Source organism: Phalaenopsis equestris, unplaced genomic scaffold (genome assembly GCF_001263595.1).
Source record: "Phalaenopsis equestris unplaced genomic scaffold, ASM126359v1 Scaffold000431, whole genome shotgun sequence".
Taxonomy (NCBI): Eukaryota; Viridiplantae; Streptophyta; class Magnoliopsida; order Asparagales; family Orchidaceae; genus Phalaenopsis; species Phalaenopsis equestris.
Window position 1 is genome coordinate 132,284 of NW_018164872.1, and position 21,069 is coordinate 153,352.

At 36.9% G+C, this 21,069-nt stretch overlaps 1 protein-coding gene across 2 annotated transcripts in view; it reads right to left on the minus strand.

Moving 5' to 3' along the window:
- Positions 1 to 21,069, minus strand: part of LOC110027622 — an 87,692-nt gene that overhangs the window by 33,567 nt on the left and 33,056 nt on the right. Inside the window, exons 6-13 of one of the 2 annotated variants that reach the window (XM_020729124.1) lie at positions 20,317 to 20,566; positions 19,753 to 20,229; positions 19,493 to 19,678; positions 19,068 to 19,352; positions 16,370 to 16,993; positions 11,957 to 12,350; positions 11,676 to 11,818; positions 11,175 to 11,342 (exon numbers count right to left, since the gene is read on the minus strand). In XM_020729124.1, the coding sequence (XP_020584783.1) occupies positions 11,175 to 11,342; positions 11,676 to 11,818; positions 11,957 to 12,350; positions 16,370 to 16,993; positions 19,068 to 19,352; positions 19,493 to 19,678; positions 19,753 to 20,229; positions 20,317 to 20,566 (2,527 nt within the window). Of the gene's footprint in view, positions 1 to 11,174; positions 11,343 to 11,675; positions 11,819 to 11,956; positions 12,351 to 16,369; positions 16,994 to 19,067; positions 19,353 to 19,492; positions 19,679 to 19,752; positions 20,233 to 20,316; positions 20,567 to 21,069 lie in introns of both variants that reach the window. The other variant, XM_020729123.1, reaches the window with a different exon arrangement.

Consider the following 21,069-nt stretch of genomic DNA (forward strand, 5'->3'; position numbering starts at 1 on the left):
CAGTGATGTAAGATGATAGGATATGGTACTGGATGTAATTTAAAGGTAAAATTTCTAAAGTTTCTTTAAATCATTTCAACCATGAAGAAACCAGCAATCCTCATATGGATAACATTCTTGGAATCACAAAGAAAGCTTCTCAATTTCATGTATTATGCAAACAAGTTTCAAATGTAAAATGTTTAAGTCGTTTATTTAAGAAAAAATCAATGTATTACAAAGTTTACAAGCATGCAAAGGCTCAATCCTACTAAACTTCGTAGTTGATATATGCTGATCAGTATCATTAAAAAAAAAAAAAATCCAAGTCAACTTATGTGTGGGGTGAAACAGTACTATGAGAATGCATTGCTAATGTACAGTGAACTGTGCTAGCGAACGGTGTCATCAAAAGTAACTAATGATGACAGAGCTAAATTTTTTACAAACTCCATCGTGCTATCTGGTTCACCAAAGAAAGTTGATAATCCCATATGATGTTAGCCTTTTTTAGATATTATGTTGCAATGTGTGCGTCTCTAGATAGAAGATATATCAAACATCTGCCCTGGATAGCACCTCAAGCCCTTGAATAGCAAAAGGTTACCATAATATCTGTCTTTCAATGCCAAAATTATTTCAAAGAGGATAAGAAAACGCTAAATAGCAAGAAAATTAGCCACCAAGTCGGTTCTGAAAGCAAGATACCATTGACGTAATGCCATACTTCGTGTATGATCATCACTCAATACACGCTGACATAGCAAAAGAGAGCCAAATAAAGAAAGAAAGCATGAAAAATCGCTTTATTGAATTTTACTAAGTTCTTACGCAACAGGAGGGCCTCTTTCCTTTGGTCACAAAAGGTTAAAACTCGTGCCAAGAAAAAAAAAAAACAGACTACAAAAGATTAACTTTCGTTAGGAGGTCCATAAATGATTAAGTGAGGGTGGAAACTTCCACCCCAAAAGATCCTGGCCAATCCGGTCCAGTAGGAAGGCTGAACCGACCTTCTACTTGCTTTGGCCCTAGACCACAGACCCCCGCGTCAGCCTTTTGGGGTTGGGGGAGCTTCAACCTCATACGTCAAAGCTTTCTAGGTCCTCAAAGCATGGAGTTAGGTCCGCGACATTGAATGTTGCCAAATTTTTAGAATTAGTTGGTAGGTCAATTTTGTAGGCATTGTCATTCGACTTCTTAAGTATACAAAAAGGTCCATCGACACTGTGCGTGAGTTCGTCATAAGCTCCCAAGGGAAATGGCTTTTTCTTTAGTCAAATCCAAATGAGATCTCTTTTTTAAATTGTTTCCTTCTTCCTAGACTTGTTTGCTTGTGTCTAATATTTGTGGTTCTGCTTCTTAATCGTCATTCCAACCTCCTCGTGAGGCTGTTGAATCTAGTGAACACATTCGTTAGCATCCTCACTGATCTCTGTTGTGGCCAGAAGTGGGAACAAATCAAGAAGTGGGAACTCGTAGATCGGTTGTAGGTAGACTCAGCTTGAGCTAGAATGACACCCCATTATTTAAAGTTTTTTCCCATCAAACATCGCAAAAGATTCCTAAGGCTCTTGTTCATTACTTCGGTCCGACCATCTATGGAACTGAAATGAATTTTAGTACCTAATTTAGGCCAGAGTCCACCAAAAGTGGATTAGAAATTTGACGTCCCGGTCAGAAGTGATGGTCCTGCTAAAGTCGTGTAGTCTCACGATCTCTCGGAAGTACAGGTTAGAAATATGAGACATGTCCAGCGTCCAGTAGTAGGCGACAAAGTGCACAATCTTAGAGAAAATGGTCTACTACCACCATTACAAAATCCTTGTTCATTTGTGTGCAGGGAAGTCCTACCACAAAGACTATGCCGACATCGACCCATGGCGCCTCATGTACCAGCAAATCCTACAGTGTCAGAGGTGCCGCTCCACATCTCTCGTCAGTGGGGCCAAAAGAAGTATTCTCTCAAGAGTGCAATTCTTATCCCTACCAAAATGTCTGGCCAATCCTCCACCTTGGTTCTCTTGGACGATGACCTCTCTCAGCGAGCATTTGGGAATGCATAATTTATTATGCTAGAACAAGTAGTTATCCACTTTGTACCAGATCACCCGAAAGTCCTCATCTGCCTCATATAAGTCTTTTATAATCTCAAAATCCACAACGCGAGTCTTCATGGGTGTGATCAACAGATGGCAACAACTTAGTGCGTCTGCTGCTCGATTCTAACTCCCAGCTTTGCTTGAGCACGAATTGGAATGAAGCTAAGAATTTTGCCAACATTGTGTATCAGTCTTTTAGTTTGCTCTGACTGTTTAAGAATTTTAAAGCTCTGTGATCCGAGAACAGCGTGAACTCGCTCGACAACAGGTAATGACTAGTACTCCAGGGCTCTAACAATGGTATAAAGCTCTTTATCTTAGGTTGAGTACTTTCTCCATGCATCATTCAGCTTTTCGCTGAAAAAAGTGATGAAGTGACCTCCTTGACTTAGTACTGCTTCAATTCTTGCGTCGGATGCTTCACACTCGACCTCGAACAGTTGGTTGAAATATGGTAAGGCTACAACTGATTCCTGTATCACCTCTTTTAATGTGTCAAAGTTATTTTGAGTTGTGATTGTCTAAGTGAACTCTTTTCTTTTCAACAGTTTCAGTGATAGTGTTGACGTTCCTGACAAATCTTTGGTAGAAAGAGGCTAGCCCTAAAAATTATGGTGGCTCGGTGATGACTGGGGCGCAGTCCACAATTGCATCGATCTTCGTCGAGTCTATCTGAATGCCTCTGTTAGATACGATATAACCCAAAAAGCATACTTGGTTTGTGATGAAGTGGCATTTCTTCGGATGAACGTATAGTTTTTCAGCTCGTAATACCTCGGATAACGCCGGAAGGTGTTGAAATTTTTCCTCTTCTAATTTACTAAAGACTAGAATGTCGCCAAATAGACCACCATGAATTTCACAATGCGGACACGAAAAACTTGATTCATCAACCACATAAAAGTAATGGGTGTGTCAGACAATTCAAATGGCATTATTGCCCACTCGTAGAGACTATCTCGTGTATTGAAGACGATCTTCTAGTCGTCTCCTAGCCGCATTCTAATCTGATAGTATCCAATGTGCAACTTGATTTTAGAGAAGACAGTGACTCCGTGTAACTGATCTAAGAGATCGTCTAAGCGTGGTATGGGAATTTGGTACTTGATGGCAATTTTTGTTAATGACTCGGCTGTCAATGCACATTTGTCATGAACCTTTGTTCTTAGGTACCATAAGGGCAGAGAAAGCACACGGACTCATGCTCTCTCAGACTAATTCTCTCGTAACGAGATCATGTACCTGACATTGTAGCCTTTCTTACTCTACAGGTCGCAATCTGTAAGCGGATTGATTTGGTAATACTGAACCGAGTATGAGGCCTATGGTGTGTTGAATGTCCCTAAGTGGCATTAACCAGTTTGAAAGACTATCGATCATCACGTCCTGGAAGTCATGTAGTAGCGATTGTAGCCGTGCGGGTATCTCACTCTCCTCATTGGTCCCTTCTAGGAGGACTAATGCAAGTGTCATCGACGCATGACGAACTGATTGCATGAAGGTGGCTCGTCCAACTAGCGCATCCTCTGTGTTGATCACGCCTTTAGTATCCTTGACATGTACAACATGATGTACTTCCCATCCTTCTTAAATGAGTAGGTGTTTTTGAAGCCGTTATGCAGAGTATTACAGTTGAGCTGTCATGTCCTCCCTAGTAGAATGTGACATGCGTCCATCAGAACCACATCACATTAAACTTGTTCCTATAGTTGATCATCGATTGAGAATTTGACTAAGCACTGCTAATCTACACGTATTTTGTTTCTCTTTTTTGGCCAGGTGAGAGAATAGGATTGAGGATGTTTCTGCGTGGCCAATCCAAAATTCTTTACCATTAGTGTGGGCAAGACATTCTCACAACTTCCATCGTCGATGATCAAGCTGCCAAATTTGCCTTTAACCGTTCACGTAGTGTGAAAAATGTGTCTCAATCGTGACGGGTCACTTTCTGGTTCTGAATGCAGAACCCACCATATGACCAACATTTTGCCTTTGTCTCCTGGATACAGAAGTGCTTCTTTCGAGTCCTCCATCTCTGCTTCCTCAACTACCTCGACGACACCTTCCGTGAACGAGATAACCCAGCTTATGGGACATTTGGCAGTGATGTGGCCACAATCGTGGAACCTAAAATACTTCCAGGCAGGTATTGTTCCGGATGAACTACCCTTTTATGGTTTCACTATGCTTAGGGTGTCTTCTCGCTCCCGGGCACCGTCTTTCCAGCTCTGGATGTAGTCTTGTCGGTAGGTGTGGCAGTAGGTGAAGGCTTGAATGTGAAATGTTGTTAGGATAGGGACTGGCCATCACCCAACATCCAGTAGGACTGCAATTGAACAATATTGCTAATGGCGGGATTTAGACCCCCAAGGTAACAAGTGATTGTGTGCTCCTCCTGCAAGACAAACTCGCATTTCATCTGTAATTGGTCAAATTTCATCGTGAACTCCTCGACTAAAAGTTCTCGTTGCTGCAATTTGTGGAGCCTGAAGAACATATCCTGGGGTAATGGGGTGGCAAGTATTTCTTCTGCATCGCTTTCTTCAATTTTGTCCACTTGGTGATCTTTTCTCAACCGTCTCTTTTTCTCTGTCGTTGTAGATTTTCTCACCATAATGATGCGCTTTCTTCAAATTGACAGTGGCTAGTTTAATCCGCTTATTATTGGGTACCTCATTGTATTCAAAGATGCGATCTACCGCTTGCAACTAGCAAATGAAGTGATCAGTATCCAAGCCTCGGTCAAACTCCAATACTTTCTTGTTGTTGAAGTCTTTGTGAGTGTTAAATGTGAGCTCATCTCGTGGCCTCCTTTGATAGTGAATTCTGAAGAGGCATGATCAATATTCATCCTCGATGTAACAAATTCAGATTTTCGTCGTGATCTCCTCTTCCATTCTCGAGGCCGCGGTTAAGGGTAATGTCGCCCTAGGTCCCGTCATCCACATAGGCCAGTTATTGTTGCAAGTGATGGATCTTCTATTGTATTTCTTCCCGAGTCGGGTTTGGCACATATCGTCGCGACGACATGATTGGGGTTTGATTCGGAAGGGGTAATAGGAAGATAAAGAAAGAGAAGAGAAAGAAGCAGGTCAAGACAATAATAGGAGGGAAAAAAGGTGGGAAAAAATTTGTTTGTTTTTCGTGGGTGAGAGTGGATAGTAGGAAACTCTAGACTAGGACTAGAGTTGGGTTAGCTCTGATACCAAATGAAACCGGAGTTAACCTAAACCAAAACTCAAACGACACATATCTTATTGTTGTCTTTCAAACGGTTACAAGGACGACTCTGCACAGATAACAACACAACACATATTACAACAAAGAACAAGAAGAAAACAAAAATAAATAAAGGAAGCAACGAAAGACAGAAACAACCCTCTCTGGCAGAGGTAACAACTCTGGCTGGTGGAGTCGCTTGAGTGACTGCGAGTAGCAGGCGGGTGGCTGGAGGCACAGGAAATGAGGTCAGTGGGCAGCTGGAGGTGATCTTGAAGGCGGACGATCAACTAGGGGTGTCAAAAAGGAGATGCAAAGGTTGTTGAGGAGGGGCCTAAGGATCTGGGCCAGTTGGAGGGACTGGCGAGGCCGGTAGTGGGTGCGGTAGGCGCAAGGAGACACTCGCTAAGGAGTGCTCGTGAAAATAGGCAGAGGTCACTTAAAGGGATTGACGAGATCGACAGTTTGCTAGAGCGAGCGAGGAGGGACTTGAAGAGCAGTCTGCAGTTGTTGTGGGATGAGGACAGCCATGACCTACGACCTACTGATGGGGGCTGGCAAGGTCCGCTCAACTGGGACAGCGGGATCGGGTGGACGACAACTAGGTGGCATTGGGGATAATCAGAGTAGCCACCATCTTGGGTGAGGTACAACCAAAGCACTGCTCGCCGTAGAATACAACCCTCAGAGAGGAAATGCCTTGAAGACAACTGAAATCAAAGATAGAAAAAACTGCTCAGCATTTAGCACACAAGAAATATTAGTAAGAGGAAAGTGGAGAATAGACTAAGTAAGTAGGAGAATACGCAAAAAATAAAGGAGGGTGGAGTGGAAAAGACAGAAATTTGAAATGCAGACTATGTCGGAAGGGATGGATTAGGAAGGGGAGAAAATAGTGCAGGAGATTAGGGGGGAGAGTGGGTGGAAGTTTCCGCCCCAAAAGGTCCTAGCCGATCCGGTCTAGCAGGAAGGCTGGACCGGTTTTCTGCTAGAGTTGGCCCGGACCACAGAGCCCTGCGTCAGCTTGTCATGTAAAAATGAGATGGAGAAATCTAGTTTTGTAATAGGCTAATGATGGTGAGTATCAATAGTTAAAAGAACATGAATTGTGGATGTTTTTTCTACTGGACTAAAAGTTTCATGAGAGTATAGCCAATGTTCTCATTTGTATCATTAAGCAACTAGGCGTTCTTTGTATTGGGCGATAGAACCACTAGAGTTTAGTTTTTCCTTGAAGGTCCATTACAGTCTAGCACATTCTGTGATGACTAAAGTGGAACCAATTTCCATGTGTCTAGATTCATGAGAGCATCAAATTATTCCGACATAGCTTGTCTCCATCTTTTACCCTTTACAACTGAAGTGTTGCAGGTAAGTTCATCGATGGTTGTAAATGTGATTGATATTAAGGATTAATTTGGGTTTGAGAGACCTAATTTTGGTTCTAGTAAGCATGGGATGAAATGGAAGTTCTTTGGAAGAGAGTGCTTGGTGTTGTTGAGATAGTAATGAGTGAAGTAGATTGTGTGGTGGGTGATGACGTTGGTTGAATAGATTTTGATGGAGAAGATGAAGTTGAATTTGTTGGATATGCTATTGGTGTTCTTGGAGAACCAATGGAAGAGGAAGGAACTAGTAGTGATGATTATATTGGTTGAGTGTCATTTGTTGTTGAAATGTGAACATTTACATTGAAAATTATAATAGCATTAGCGGATTAATTGAGACATTTATATCCTTTTTGTGAGACAGAGGAACCTTGGTGTATGCTTTTTGTTGATGATATTCTTCTCGTGGATAAATCAAGAGAAAAAACCCAGGAAAAACTTAAATTATGGAGGTCTACATTGGAGTCTAAAGGCCTTCGTTTAAGTAGAACTAAAACTGAATATATGGAATGTAATTTTAGTAGTAATAGCTCTAGTGACAGAAGTGTGACTTTGGGTGATCAAATTATTAAAAGGTGTGAACGATTTATATATCTTGGGTTCGTTGTTCAAAGCGATGGTGATATAGATGGGGATGTTAATAGTAGAATTCAAGTTGGTTGGTTGAAGTGGAGGAATGCTTCGGGCCTTTTGTGTGATAGAAAAGTACCGCTAAGACTGAAAGGAAAATTTTATAAGATGGTGGTGAGACCTGCAATGCTCTATGGCGTTGAATGTTGGCCTTTAAAAGAGAAGCATAATAATAAGTTAAGTGTTGCCGAGATGAGAATGATTAGGTGGATGAGTGGCTTTACACTTAGAGACAAAATGCGGAAGTGACAGACAAAATTAGAGAAAGTCGCCTTAGATGGTTTGGTCATATTAAAAGTCGACCATTAGATGATCCGATTAGGAGAGTAGATGTTTTAAATTCGACTTGTGTTAAGAAAGGCAGAGGTAGACCTAGGAAGACTTGGGCTTATTGTATTAAAAATGATCTTAATTTACTAGAACTAAATGCAAATATGACACTAAATAGGACGCAATGGAGAAAAAAGATTCATGTAGCCGACCCCACGTAGTGGGATTAAGGCTTTGTTGTTGTTGTTGTTGTGTGAGACAGAGGAACCGAGAAATACACGACAGATGAAATTTAGAGCAAGTTTGTGAGTGATTTTTGGTGGAAGCCATTTAAAGCATTAACATTCAAATGTCTTGAGTGTTGTAATTGGGTGATTTGTGGTATAAGAGTGATATGGAGAAAGAATTTGAGTATAGAGAGAGAGAAGATGATTAATATGATAAGTAGTTGTAAGGATTGTGTGTACCTATAGATATTGTGGAATGTTGGCTTAAACATGAGTTGTGATGGTTCCCAATAAATGCATATGCTTGCATTCGGCTATCCCACTTTATTTAGGGATACAACGACAACTTTGATGATGAAGTATACCTAGGCTAGTGAGATGATGTTGAAGTTACAATGTCATGTATTCTCTCCCAACCATCTGTACGCAAAATTTTAATCCTAGTTTTGAATTGTCTTTCTATCATTTCCAGAAATTTTATGAATTTGGACATGAATTCAAATTTTAGTTTCACGGGATAAATCCATGTAAAATGAGAATGATCATCAATGAAAGAAATGCAACATCTAAATCCTTGCTTGGACAATATTGGGAAGGGACCCATGCATTTGAATGCATTAATTCAAGAGGTGCACAACAATAATTTTGAGAAGAGGTAAAGGGTAGTTCACAAATTTTAGCAAGACCATGAGGTACATGATATAGATTTTACAGAAATACATAAAATTTGTAGGCCTTTTTCCAGTAGAGAAAAAAGTGGAGGGATTCGAATGACCTAATCTTTTGTGTCAGAGAAGTGCAATTGATTTGGTAGTTTTTTAATAAAGTTGTAAATTGGTGTTGAGAATGGTAAGTTGAGAAAGGTCGGAGTGCTTAGATACAATTCGAACATGTTCCTTCAAGCAATGTCTTATTAGTCTACAAGTCGATTTTGTATCCATGTGGTGTAAAGGTAAGAAAACATGAGTTATCTATTGTTAGCTTTTGTAACAAAATGGGATTGTGGGTGAGATATGGAACATGAAGTAGTTTGTTAATATATAACTTATGTGAGGGAGTAGAGATGGAAACACTGTTTGTTTTAGAGAGGAAATGATTGTACATTGTCAACTAGAACTAGATGACTGAAAGTTCTAGTTGGATCTTCAACCTTTAGAAATGTCTCATTGACCAAAAATCATAGAAGGTATATAAATAGGAGGATGAAAAAGATGATTGAAAGATTGAATAGAGGATCAAAAATGAAAGAGATAAAGACAACTTGTGTGGTCGATCGACTGATGAATGTGAATAAAGCTTCTTAAAACTTGAGAAATCTTTGATATTTGCACCAGTGCTGACAATTTCATCTTGGACTAAAGGATTCTTATTATATAGTGATGTTTCCATAAAAGATATGGGTTCTCTTTTAAAACAAAATAAGAAAGTCATTAAATATGCTTCCAGAGAACTGAAACAATGTGAAAATAATTATCCAATACGTAATTTGAAATTAGATACTATTTTTACTTTGAAATTTCGGAGGCATCATCTCTATAGAGTGAAATCTGATAAATTCAATGATTATAAAAGATTAAAATATAATTTTACTCAAAAAGAATTGTATTGAAGGCAGAGAATATCATTGATTTGATAAAAGATTATGATCTTAGCATACAATATTATCTAAGAAAGGCCAATGTAGTTGTTGATGCATAGATCAAGAAATCTATTTGGCATGTCAATTGGTTACAAACTTAAGAAGCAGAGTTAATCCGAGATGTTAGAATACTGAGTGATCAGGGCTTATATTTATATCAGATGAGCATCTAATTCACCCTTGAGGATAAAATCAAAGTTGCATAAAGGGCAAAGAATGATACAAAAAATTGAGATTGATTAAATGAAAACAAGCAAAAGAAAGATCTTAGTATTAATGAGAAGGACATTATCATTTTGGGTAAAACATTTTTACTTTAAAAAAAGAGAATCTGAAGCATGCATACATGTAAATTATGTAGGCTTTATGATTAACATGAGGTCAACTTCAAGACATTACAAATTTAGAGACATGCTCAAGATTTTGGGAAGATGTGAAAGCAAGAGACAACATAAAAGTTGAATTTAGACCTATGACTAGAAAAATGTGAAATGCTATGAAAAAAATTATGATACCAGATTTAAAGATTAAATGAAAGTGTTCTATGAGGTTCACTTTTGACAACAAACTAGTAATCAATATTGCATATAAACATGTGCAATATGATTGTACAATGTATTGAAGTTGATAGATATGTTATAAAAGAAAGTTTGAAAGTGGAACGATCTATACGCCATCCATAGGGAGAAATCTTGCATACAATATCACTAAACAATTATAAAAAACCTTTTAAAATTATCAAGAAAAGATGGAATTGATGACATCTCTTCGTTTGTTTATAAGGTAGTAAGAAAACACCTGCACCATATTTGACCAACATTCACGAAGCCTTTCAGTTTACTTCCTCTTCTATTGCAAGACATTGATTCGTGTGATCCATATTACATTCTCATCAATCTATGGCTATATTAATTATTCTATATTAATTACTCAATCAAATCAAACTATAGATTATTGTTAATTATTATTCCTTGATTTTATATATATAGTATTAGAAGCTCTTCTGGGATTATATAAATATTATAAAAATAACGCAATTAAATGCTCAAACGATTTTCTCCAATTCATGTAAAGAATGATAAATATTACTAATTTTTCTAGTGCTTAATGGTATTTATAATTGATATGTCCTAATAGAGTTGTATGTTCTCATATGGCTAAACACAATTAGTTAATGATAATTTTTCAGTAAGGCCATCAATGGAGTAATTAATGAGTCAAAAGCAATGTCTTTGTGTACAGCAGATGTAGAGTACCTTTTGCAAGGTAAATGTGTGACTATGGTTAAAGCTTAATGTTAGCTTTAGATAATTTGGTTCATTTGTGTTAATTTATAATTTGTTAATCTCATGGAATTTCGATGACTGTCTAGGACAATATTATATAATGGACCATATATTATTATATATGAATGCTATACATCCACAATTTTGCACCGTGATTCTTGTGATGAAAATGTCAAGATTTAATGGCTCTTTCATGCACTGGATTATGTATTAAATGGCATATAAATGTTACAAATTACCACATTAATCGTTTCTGCAGTAATTATGAAGTTGTGCATTGTCCCTGTTAAGACCATTCTACCATTATAACATCCTATTAGACACTTCAGCAATTCACCTCATGTTGTCACAATCGTCCGTTCCTATCACAGATTATCTGAGCTCCTAGGCCAAGTCTTGACATCTTATGCTCATGCCATTTTAAGTGGGTAACTTACCTCAACTGAAGAAAACAGCTCCTCTTCAACGCTCTTCTGGATAGCTGCTTCCCAGCTTACAGGATTTATTCCATCAATGTTTCCATTGAAGACATAATTGTTTTCTCGATAAAGAATGGAATCACCAAAATTTAATGCACTTGAAAGTGATTGCCATCCCAGAGGAACCTGAAAGAATGTGAAATAGCACATGATCAAGCGAGAATAGACAAATAAAACTTGCTATTATAAGCATATGAAAATTACAAATAGAGCAATTACAAAACTAACAGCAGAGGGGATGAGGCAAGCATAAAATAGATTCATTGTTTATAGTTATATTTAAGTTCGTTTTGCTGGCTATATAATCTAGGTAACTCTCAAATACCTTTCATTTACTACCTTGAATGGAAGCTTTAAGGTCTAATATGAAGCTCCAAAAGTAGCATTGAAAGCAAACATTTTTGAACCCCGAAATAAACACAATTTAATGTAAGAGGCGTTGGTGGAAAGACAAGATACCTGGGCAAATAGCCTAACCAATCTCCTTACAGACTTTGGAAACCAACATGGAAGCATTTGCACCAATGAAGTGTCCCCTCCAGCAGAAGAAAACATGCTATCTCGGAATCTCAAGTAGTCCGAAAATGCCGACTTTCCAAAAACTGGAAGTATAAGATAATATTTTAGCATACTAAGTTCAAGTAAATCAGTAAAAGGCCGCAATCATAACGGCAGGATGCATGAAAGGAAAGTTAGTACAACCAAAAATAAATAAAATTTATAAATTTATTAATGTTTACATGAACTTGAGCTCATAGAAACACCAACTGAATCTGTTCCGAAGCAAGATGAAACAAGAGCTCTCCACAATGTAGGAAACTTCTCAAGTCCGGGCTTTAAGTTTTCCAGTGTGCATTGAGAGGATGAAGTACAATGCCTACTTACACTTCCTGTACACAGAAATTTCTGCATTGGGGCAGATTCATGCATCAGCGTAGCCAAAGCAGCAAATTCACCTCCCCCTTCAGCCATATCATCTACAGTCTGTATTATCTCGTCCACTTCATGGACATTGAGCTTGCTAGTATGGGCCATCTGCTTAGATAAATTTGAATGTGCATTGAAGAATGATGCTTCATGTTCACGACCCCTTATCCTTGAAAGCAGCAGCCATTTTGCCCATTGACAATCCCCCTGGTAAGCATACAAATAATCAACAAAATCCGGTCATAGAGCATTCTATGATGTTTAAGATGACACCCAATAAATAAAGCAAATTCAATAATAACAAAAATTAAATAAAAAAATAATAATAATAGCAGCAGCAACAATAGCTGTTGCTAGTTCCGTCAATATATTGATACGGTAAACACGAATTTTAAAGCAGATGATGAAAATTCAGTATTTTTTGGTTAAGCGGTGTCTAAATAAAGCAACTATGTGGCAGCAAATGCTATTTATGCCACTAAGGGTTTGAGTAATATAGAGGAAGAAATGTATATCAGAGAACATAACGTAAAGGTCAAAAAGAAAAATTGGGGAAAGAGAAAAAGGCATAAGAAAGATTAAAATACAAAGAAGACAATAAGAATACGGCTACATTGAGGGAAAATATAGAACACGGCATAAGAAAGATTAAAATACAAAGAAGACAATAAAAATACGGCTACATTGAGGGAAAATATAGAACACCAAGAAACAAATAGATCAGGAGTAAAAAGGCGCTGAAAGTTGTGGCCTAAACAGAACTGATTGTTTGGCATGAAAGAAGTGCAAAAAATAAAAAAAAGAAAAAGAGAAGAGGATGACTCCCTTCTTGGATGAAAGGAGAAATAACATCATCCCCAGTAAATAGTAAGCGAGATTCTTAGCCATCTTCCTTCAAGCTCTCATACCCATCACCATCTCATCCTAATTTAACAGTAACCACTACGTAAATTGATCGGGAAAAAAATATTGGCTCCATATAGTTGATCCAATAAATCATCCAATCATGAAATAGTGAACTAGTATTTTATGGTAATCTTTTACACTACATTACTATCAATGCATGTGTTATGACCCATTCTACTTAAGCAAAATCAACACTAGCATGCACGCATACTAATGATCTCATGGACTAGTCCACGGGTCATCAGATCTTTAACCTAATTTTGCAACTCTTCATACTCTGTTGGTTGCATCCGCTAGACTGGGCAGTTTGAGAGCACAAATCCTGAAATGAGATTATAGCATGTTGAATCTCTCATAAAGCTGATAATTCAAGTGCAAATTTATCATTCATAACATCTTAAAACTCCTCTAATAATGGTCGTATTGCCTCAAATATTAGCTCCTTTGTCACACTATCTTCTAACATCACTAGAACAATAAGTGTTGGCACCTTTATTATATCCTATAAATCTATAGCACAAAGCTCCATAGCATTCTTCTATGTTTGAATACAAATTAATGTTGATTCTTCAATAATAAGTACAAAATACATTTTATCTTTGATAAATGAGTGTGTTTTAGTAGCCATCACGAATTGTGTCCCTATCATAGTGTCATAGTCTAACCATAAGATTGTGACATGCATCTACAGGCACAATATCATATCACATCTGATCCTACAACTTCTAAAAATTCAATCAAATGCCTTCATTCCGTTTCCTCAAGCAAAGGAACATAGTTGAGAATACTTCCAAGTAGTGACACTCAACTAGCTTCGTCTATTATGAGACTTCACGGATCTTTTCATATTGCAATGAGTGCAAAAAACATTTTTCTTGAACTACCATTGATCTCTATTAGGCTGAGCCTGCAAAACTCATTAAACCATAAGCATCTCACCATCATCTGCAAGTAAATGGTACTTCTCTCCAATCTCCTCGCTTTATTTTTTCCTCTATGCCTCTTCCACTACACCACACTTAATAAAAGAAATCACTCTTAGGTTTGGATAGTTAGATGCAATATACCACTATCCATGACCTTTAGAATACTTCGTGACTAAAGATGTCATAGTAGTGTTGGTTTGTTAAGTCCTTTTTACTCTAGTTCTAACTTCTCCTCATAGGAAAGAGGCTTTCGCACTCTAATTGATTTGCTTTTGTCATCCTACCCAATGTTTAAACCATATTTGAAAGATGGAAAAAAACCTGATCCTACTTTGTCACTTCTCCATTTTTAGGACTAGGGTTCGAACAACCTATAAAATCCTATAGGATTGTTCCTACACCATTTTTTTAAGGGATAACATTAATTCTCCAAGAAACCAGACTATATTATTCTCGTCTAGCTCTAGCAACTCACATTTCAACATAAATTGTTCAAACTCAATAGTGTGCTCCTCTATTGATAGATCCTTCTATTGCAAATGATGAAGTGTTAAAAATATATCATGTTTGTACTATGTTGGGAGGTACTTGCTCTGCATATATATCATGCTTACATAAGTGCTTTAAATTCTCCCACAAGGAAGCACTCTTCCTTAATTTGATGAGAACTTGTTTCGTCGTTCTATCAAATGGAACATCCTTGTATTCAAAAACTCATTCCATTATTTAAAGCCACTCAATGAACTTGCCCGGATCCATATAGCCTTCAAATTTGGCAAATCAACATTCACTCCAAAAACACTCTTTGCACCTATACTCAATGTTGAATCGATGCAGCATTGAGTCTCCATTGCTTGAGGCTTCTTGGTGAAAAATTTTTTCATATCATCCATCCAGGTGAGCACCGTTGTTGTAGAAAACTTCCTGATGTTGCCTCATTTCAAAATCAACAAGCCTCCACTGCAGTTGGTGTATTATCTACTAAATATCATCCATGATAAGTACCTAAGCACCTCGTCATGGTTTGTCCTCGGAGGAATAATATTGCTCCTCAGTTTAAGGTTTGGCTATGGTAGGATTGTAAATCTAAGGATGGCTAGGAATTTAAGTTTAAATGGTAGGTGCAGGGATAGATTTCATGCAAGGTAGAAATGTTGGATTTAAAAAATAAGGCTAGATTTTGTCTTTGAAACAAAATGATACTATTCTAGAGTTCTTAGAAAAATTTTCACAATCGGATTTAGCGGGAGGGGTGTGCAAAGTAAAGAGAAAAGTGATAGCGAAGTTGAATGAGTTCAGAGGGGGATCGATGGAGTTTGGTGGCCACCCGGACATAAAATAGTAGGGAGAACAACGAAATGACAATCTTGTGGAGGAATGGCTACCGAGGGAGGATCCATCATTTGTTCTCTTCAAGATAAACATTCACCACTTGAAGTAAAATAACCTACAACTCTCTAAAAAAATTAACGAAACAGTCTCCAAATAATATAACCACAGTAAAAATACCCAACCAAATTCAAAGCAAAATAAAGGAAATAGGACCCACAAGAAAAATAAAAACAAATAAGTGGAAAATTTCTAGCTATAGTTTCGCACGAGACAGGAATCCTGCCCCGTCCATGCTAGAAAATGATCTTCCATCCCAAGTTGTGATTCGCGACCTTATGGATGCTCCTGCATAACTAATCATCCAATATTTTTATTCAAAGCCCACAAATTTCATCAATAAAGTTTAATCTTAGTTTAATACTTAACATTTAGTCCAATTGAAGATAAGGCAATAGTTTGAGGCATCCCAGCCAACTCTTGACTACTTCACACCATAATTTGATAAAGCTATGGCTCAACACCTGAAGGTGATGTCCTACCTATACGCACACACTTCTCACCTCAGTTAGGTCCTGAAACATTAAATATAGGATAACAGCTAGCATTATTAAGCAATGCATATTCAATTATTGAAAACAAAACATATGGAACATTTTGTAATTCCATCATATTATTTAGTTTTGAAAGACTAACACAATTTTGCCAAGAACAAATGTTTAAAAAACAACTAATCTACCATACTGATTCTATTCTTCTTTTTAGGCATAAATAACTTGATGCAAGAAATTAAGAAGTATGGCTATATTATAGCTAAATAGCTAAGTTCATTGTATAACACATGGTTTTAACATCATGAATGATAATAAGCAAACAAAAGAGAACATCTAAGCAAGGATGACATCTAATGGTAACCCATGGATAAACCACAATAATGTAGACGCATAAATGATGATAAAATATATGCATGAAGACATGAAACAACAAACAAGGGCAATATTCAAAGTTCTGCAGGTAACATCTCACATGATAATATTAACCTTCACTGGATACTGGATAACTTACTGCAGCTTCACGAAGAAGGCATAGAGTATCGTCATCTAAAACCAGATTATGATGGTCAAGATAAAGATCCAGAAAATGTGGAAGGTTATATTGAGTACAATAGTGCATAATTAGCCTATGCAAAGCATCTGCAGTTTCATTGTGGGCTTGATCACTAGCTTTCTCCGCATCCAAAACCAAAGAACTATCAGAGAATTGGGAATAAATTGAAATTTTAGATGCATTAATAATTAAGCCAGCACGACCAATAAGAGGTACAAGCTCAGCAGTACTTTCCCAGTAATCTTTTAAGAAGATATAATTTCTGGCCAATTCCTTCTCCACAAGCTCTTTTAACCAAGATGAGCACATATAAACAGAAGAAAATCTGAAAACTTTGATATTGGGAAAAAACAAGTAAACAGACTCCACTTCTCCAGAAGCACAGATATTCATTGCATTATTTCCAGAACTATAACTTGAATGGTTAAGATTAATTTTAAGGGTTTCCTCAGATAAAAAAGATGAAGGTATCAAGTTAAAAAGTTTGCGGGCCTTCTCAAAATTGTTGTGCGATAAATAGAATTCCAATTGTGATTCCCATGATACAACGACTCCCATATTGATAGGATGATCAAGAACAACCTGAATTGAGAAAAAAAAAAGGGCAAAATGCCTGGATCAGTTAAGGAAATCCATAAAAAAAAATGAAAACGAGAAGTATCATCAAATCAGCTTAAGATTCGATACAGAATTTTGAGATTAACAGCCATAAAGTTCAAAGCACAGGCAAATGCTTGGTAAGAAAAATTAGGAGAGAAGACAAGAAAGCTTATTTAACAGTTAAGTAGCAAAACATTGAAGATAAAAAAAGAAACCTGGTTAAAAATAAAAAGAACAGATTGGACGACTTCAAAGATAAAAAGTTCTACAGTTAAGAAGATGACACCCATAAAGAGAAAAAAAATGCTAGTCTTAAAATAAGAAAACAAGCCTGATATCAGGATATTTCAATTTACAACACATTTGGTAAATAGAAACCACATGGTGACATCAACACCGAAAAAACAATATTTGTTGTTATTCAGTGGAAGCAGGACAAGCAACAACGCAGGCTTAATTTCATAAAAAATTGAGCATCAAAGCAAATGGAGATAACTGCTTCAATTTCTCTCAGTAGTCCTCAAAGTCCCAGCTAGCAGAACTGATGAATGGGAGGTGCTTCCACTTGAACCAAACCAAAAACTTGTAGAAACAAATAGAAACTAAAGACAATAGTTAGCATATATTATAAAAAAATGTATAAAAAGCATAAGAAATAATTTTAAGGACAAAGTACTAGAATACATAATTTTAAGCCTAGGTGCCAGAAACAAGTCCATTTTATTAAAACCATATTGGGAACTCAGTAATAAGGAATTTCTTAGCCAGAAATGCAGAAGACATGAGACAACTATATAGGTTCTTCAAAAAATAGATACGAGAATGACCAAATTCTCAAACCAATGCAAGAAACCAACTTAACACTTAGAAAAAATTAACATTGGAATACTTCTATCATTTGGTAATGGTTAAAACACAAGGCTATGCTCAACACAAATTTTAAAGGAAATATATAATCAAAACAAATGGCAAATTAACATCTGTCGTTTCTAATCAATAAAACTTTTTTTTACAACGAACAAAATCCAAAACGAAACCACAGAAGCAGTCAAATGAATCTCTCCAAAACCAACAGTGGAGAACAAGAAGCTAGATACATATACTAAGGTCAAAATTTATTTAGAAAGCAAGGGTTCTCCCTAATGCAGAGTTAGAGGAAGGTTTGACAATGTTATAAGTGAGGATGTTTCTTAATTTGAACCAAGGACATTTAGTTCATAATGGAAACAGTATAACCTGCTCCAGAATCACCATCAAATAACACAAACCACATATAGGCTTACTCGATTGCTTGAAGTTCAAAAAATACTGCAAAACAATGAATTTTCTTAAATCCTTCAATTGGTTAGATTTAACAATGATTCTCAGTTCCAAATACAAAGATTTCATTTTCACATTCAAAATGACTGAAAATGAAATCAAAATTTTATTAAAAATGCGTTCTATCACAAGGGAACCAATTGAGCAATTTGACTATTTTCCCTTAACTATTTTTATATGTGCTACCCAAGTACATCTAATAATAGTAATTTCACTATCAATTTTACTGTTCCCGATATGTAAACATAACCGGAACTGCTCAACTTGGCTTTTACTCGTTGTTAATAACTCCATACTCGAATTCATAAAGTATATAAGATCTAACTATTATCTTATAAAATCAAGAATAATTAGTCTGTAAATAATAACTTAGTTATGTTTACATGATTTCAAACCTTTTTTTTAACACAATTTAAATTTTAATTTAGTCATTTCGCAGAAAACAAAGGCAGTGGCAGCTTTGAAATAATCTAAGGGGCTATGACGAGACCTAGGCTTATTATTGCTGTCCAATTTAAGTCATGCACACATCTTGGGATCCTTTATGACTTGTAAAGGTCCAGGCTGATTTGGCTTATGGCCCAGCCCAACCCGTTTAACTTCCCTAATTCTTAGTAGTATGACCTTTCCAGAGAATTAGAAGGCAATAATTGAAACTCAAAACCAAGAATAACTTGAAAATGCGCTCATGATAATAGTCTAAACATATGAGCAATTATCAAAGATTTGAACATACACGGTCAATAGTTCTTTGATCCCAAGCATCAGCCCAGGTCGCAGCACAAACCCAGTAACCAGCATGAGAAGTATCCTCATCAACCACAGAAAGGGTAGGGACATCATCAAGATTAACCCATGCGCCTAATATGACCCCATCAATATCTCCACATTCGATGACATAATTTTCATTCACATGAAATTTCAATTCAATTTTTGAGACCTCCCAATCAATCCTTGATAAAGTTCTATCTTTTTGCTTCCCATGATATGTTGACCAGAAATTGCTGCTAGGATACAACCGCTATTTAAAAACATTGAAATGAAAAGAATTAGCCATTAGAATAATTGAATGCAACTAAACAGATTATAGGCAGCAAAATGCATCACAACTAGCACAAAATTAACATTAAGAAGAGAGAAGGGATAAAAAGGAAAAAAAACCTCAATAAGAGAAATTCTCTCCAATATTTTCCGCTCGTGTCTTCTGAGGTATCCATATGATTCCATTTCTTTGGCAATTTGTTCTCGAAGGGATCTTCTCACCGTACCAAGCAACAATTGCCGGAGGATAAGTTCTATATCTTCGCCAATTCTTAACAATGTCTCCACAGCTAGTGCGCTTTCCCCCTGCACAGATGTGAGTATCTTTCGTTCACAGAAAGAAGTTTGGGCAATCTCATTATGTTAAAACAACAAACTACCTTCAAAAAAAGATCATAAGCAATAGCTCGACCAATTTCACAAACTTCAGTGAAATTATCATAACGATCTTTTTCATCCTTCTGATCCCCATGACGTAGAAGATGCACTTGAAGCACTGCTAATGGAAGGCGGCCATAAAATAAAGCTTCCTTCACAACAGTTTTCAAGTCAGGACCATCTATGTTCCAGCGTGTTATCGTCTCCTTCGGATTTTCCAAGGGAAGTAGTTTACTCCTTGTAATGGGATCAATTTCAGGTACACAGATTTCATTCAAGCAAACTTGGCTATAAGAAGATTTTGCAGAAGACAAAGCCAAATCTTTGACTTCATTGAACCGTAACAATGATGCCTGAGCCTGAGATTCCTTGGAATTGAGCACGTCTGATGAGACAGACTCAGTAGAAGGGTTTGGAAGCATTGAATCATTCTGCAGGATTTCACCATCAACAATGTCTCTCGTGTCTTTCCCAACAATCTTCTGCAGAAAAGAAACATATTTCAAAAGATATATTTTTTGCATAAGCATGCATAAAATATCAAAAAAGCCATTCAAGCACCATACATCCACAGGTAGCTTTCTGTCCTTCGAACTCAGCTGACTTTGAAGATTTCTAATAACCTCCAACAGAAGGGCCATCTCAGAAAGCATTCGAGAGTTATTCGTCTCATAAAAGTTCTCAAAATGCTGATGTCTCCACATATATGCACTCCTAAAATCCTTCCTAAGAGAAAGGACCCTGCCGCCTGTATGCTCAGCTAACCCATATTTTCGAATCATTTTAGTTGCAAAACAAGCAGCAAGAGCTAACAACCTGAATTCACACATAATGTGGAGTTTTAGCATGATGAAAATGAATAGCGTGCCTGTCGCCAAACTGGCCGTCATAAAGTACAAGCTAACCAAAGCCATTCAACAATGGACTGCCTAGAGCAAGGAAGGCCAAAATGGGCTTGTCCAGAAGAAAAACCAAATGACAGGGTTTAGTTTCACCAAGAAAATACTACTAAATATAAAATATGCTCGAAGGGGTACAGTTCAATTAGGTAGAATAAAATGCCTTTCTAAAGAACATGACACAGAAATTATTAGAAATATACAATCTTCATATAAGTTGGGGACGTCAATGATGTGAAATGTATCTCTTATGGTAAAATAATAATAGAAAGAATTGTACATCACAAACAATGCTTGGTTGGGATTTCAAAAATGCTAAAACCTGCAGTAACTGTCGCAGCTTGAGAGAAATAAATTAAGACTTTGAAGGAATTAAAAGGTCAAATTAAACAAAAATCACAGAATAATATTGATGAAATT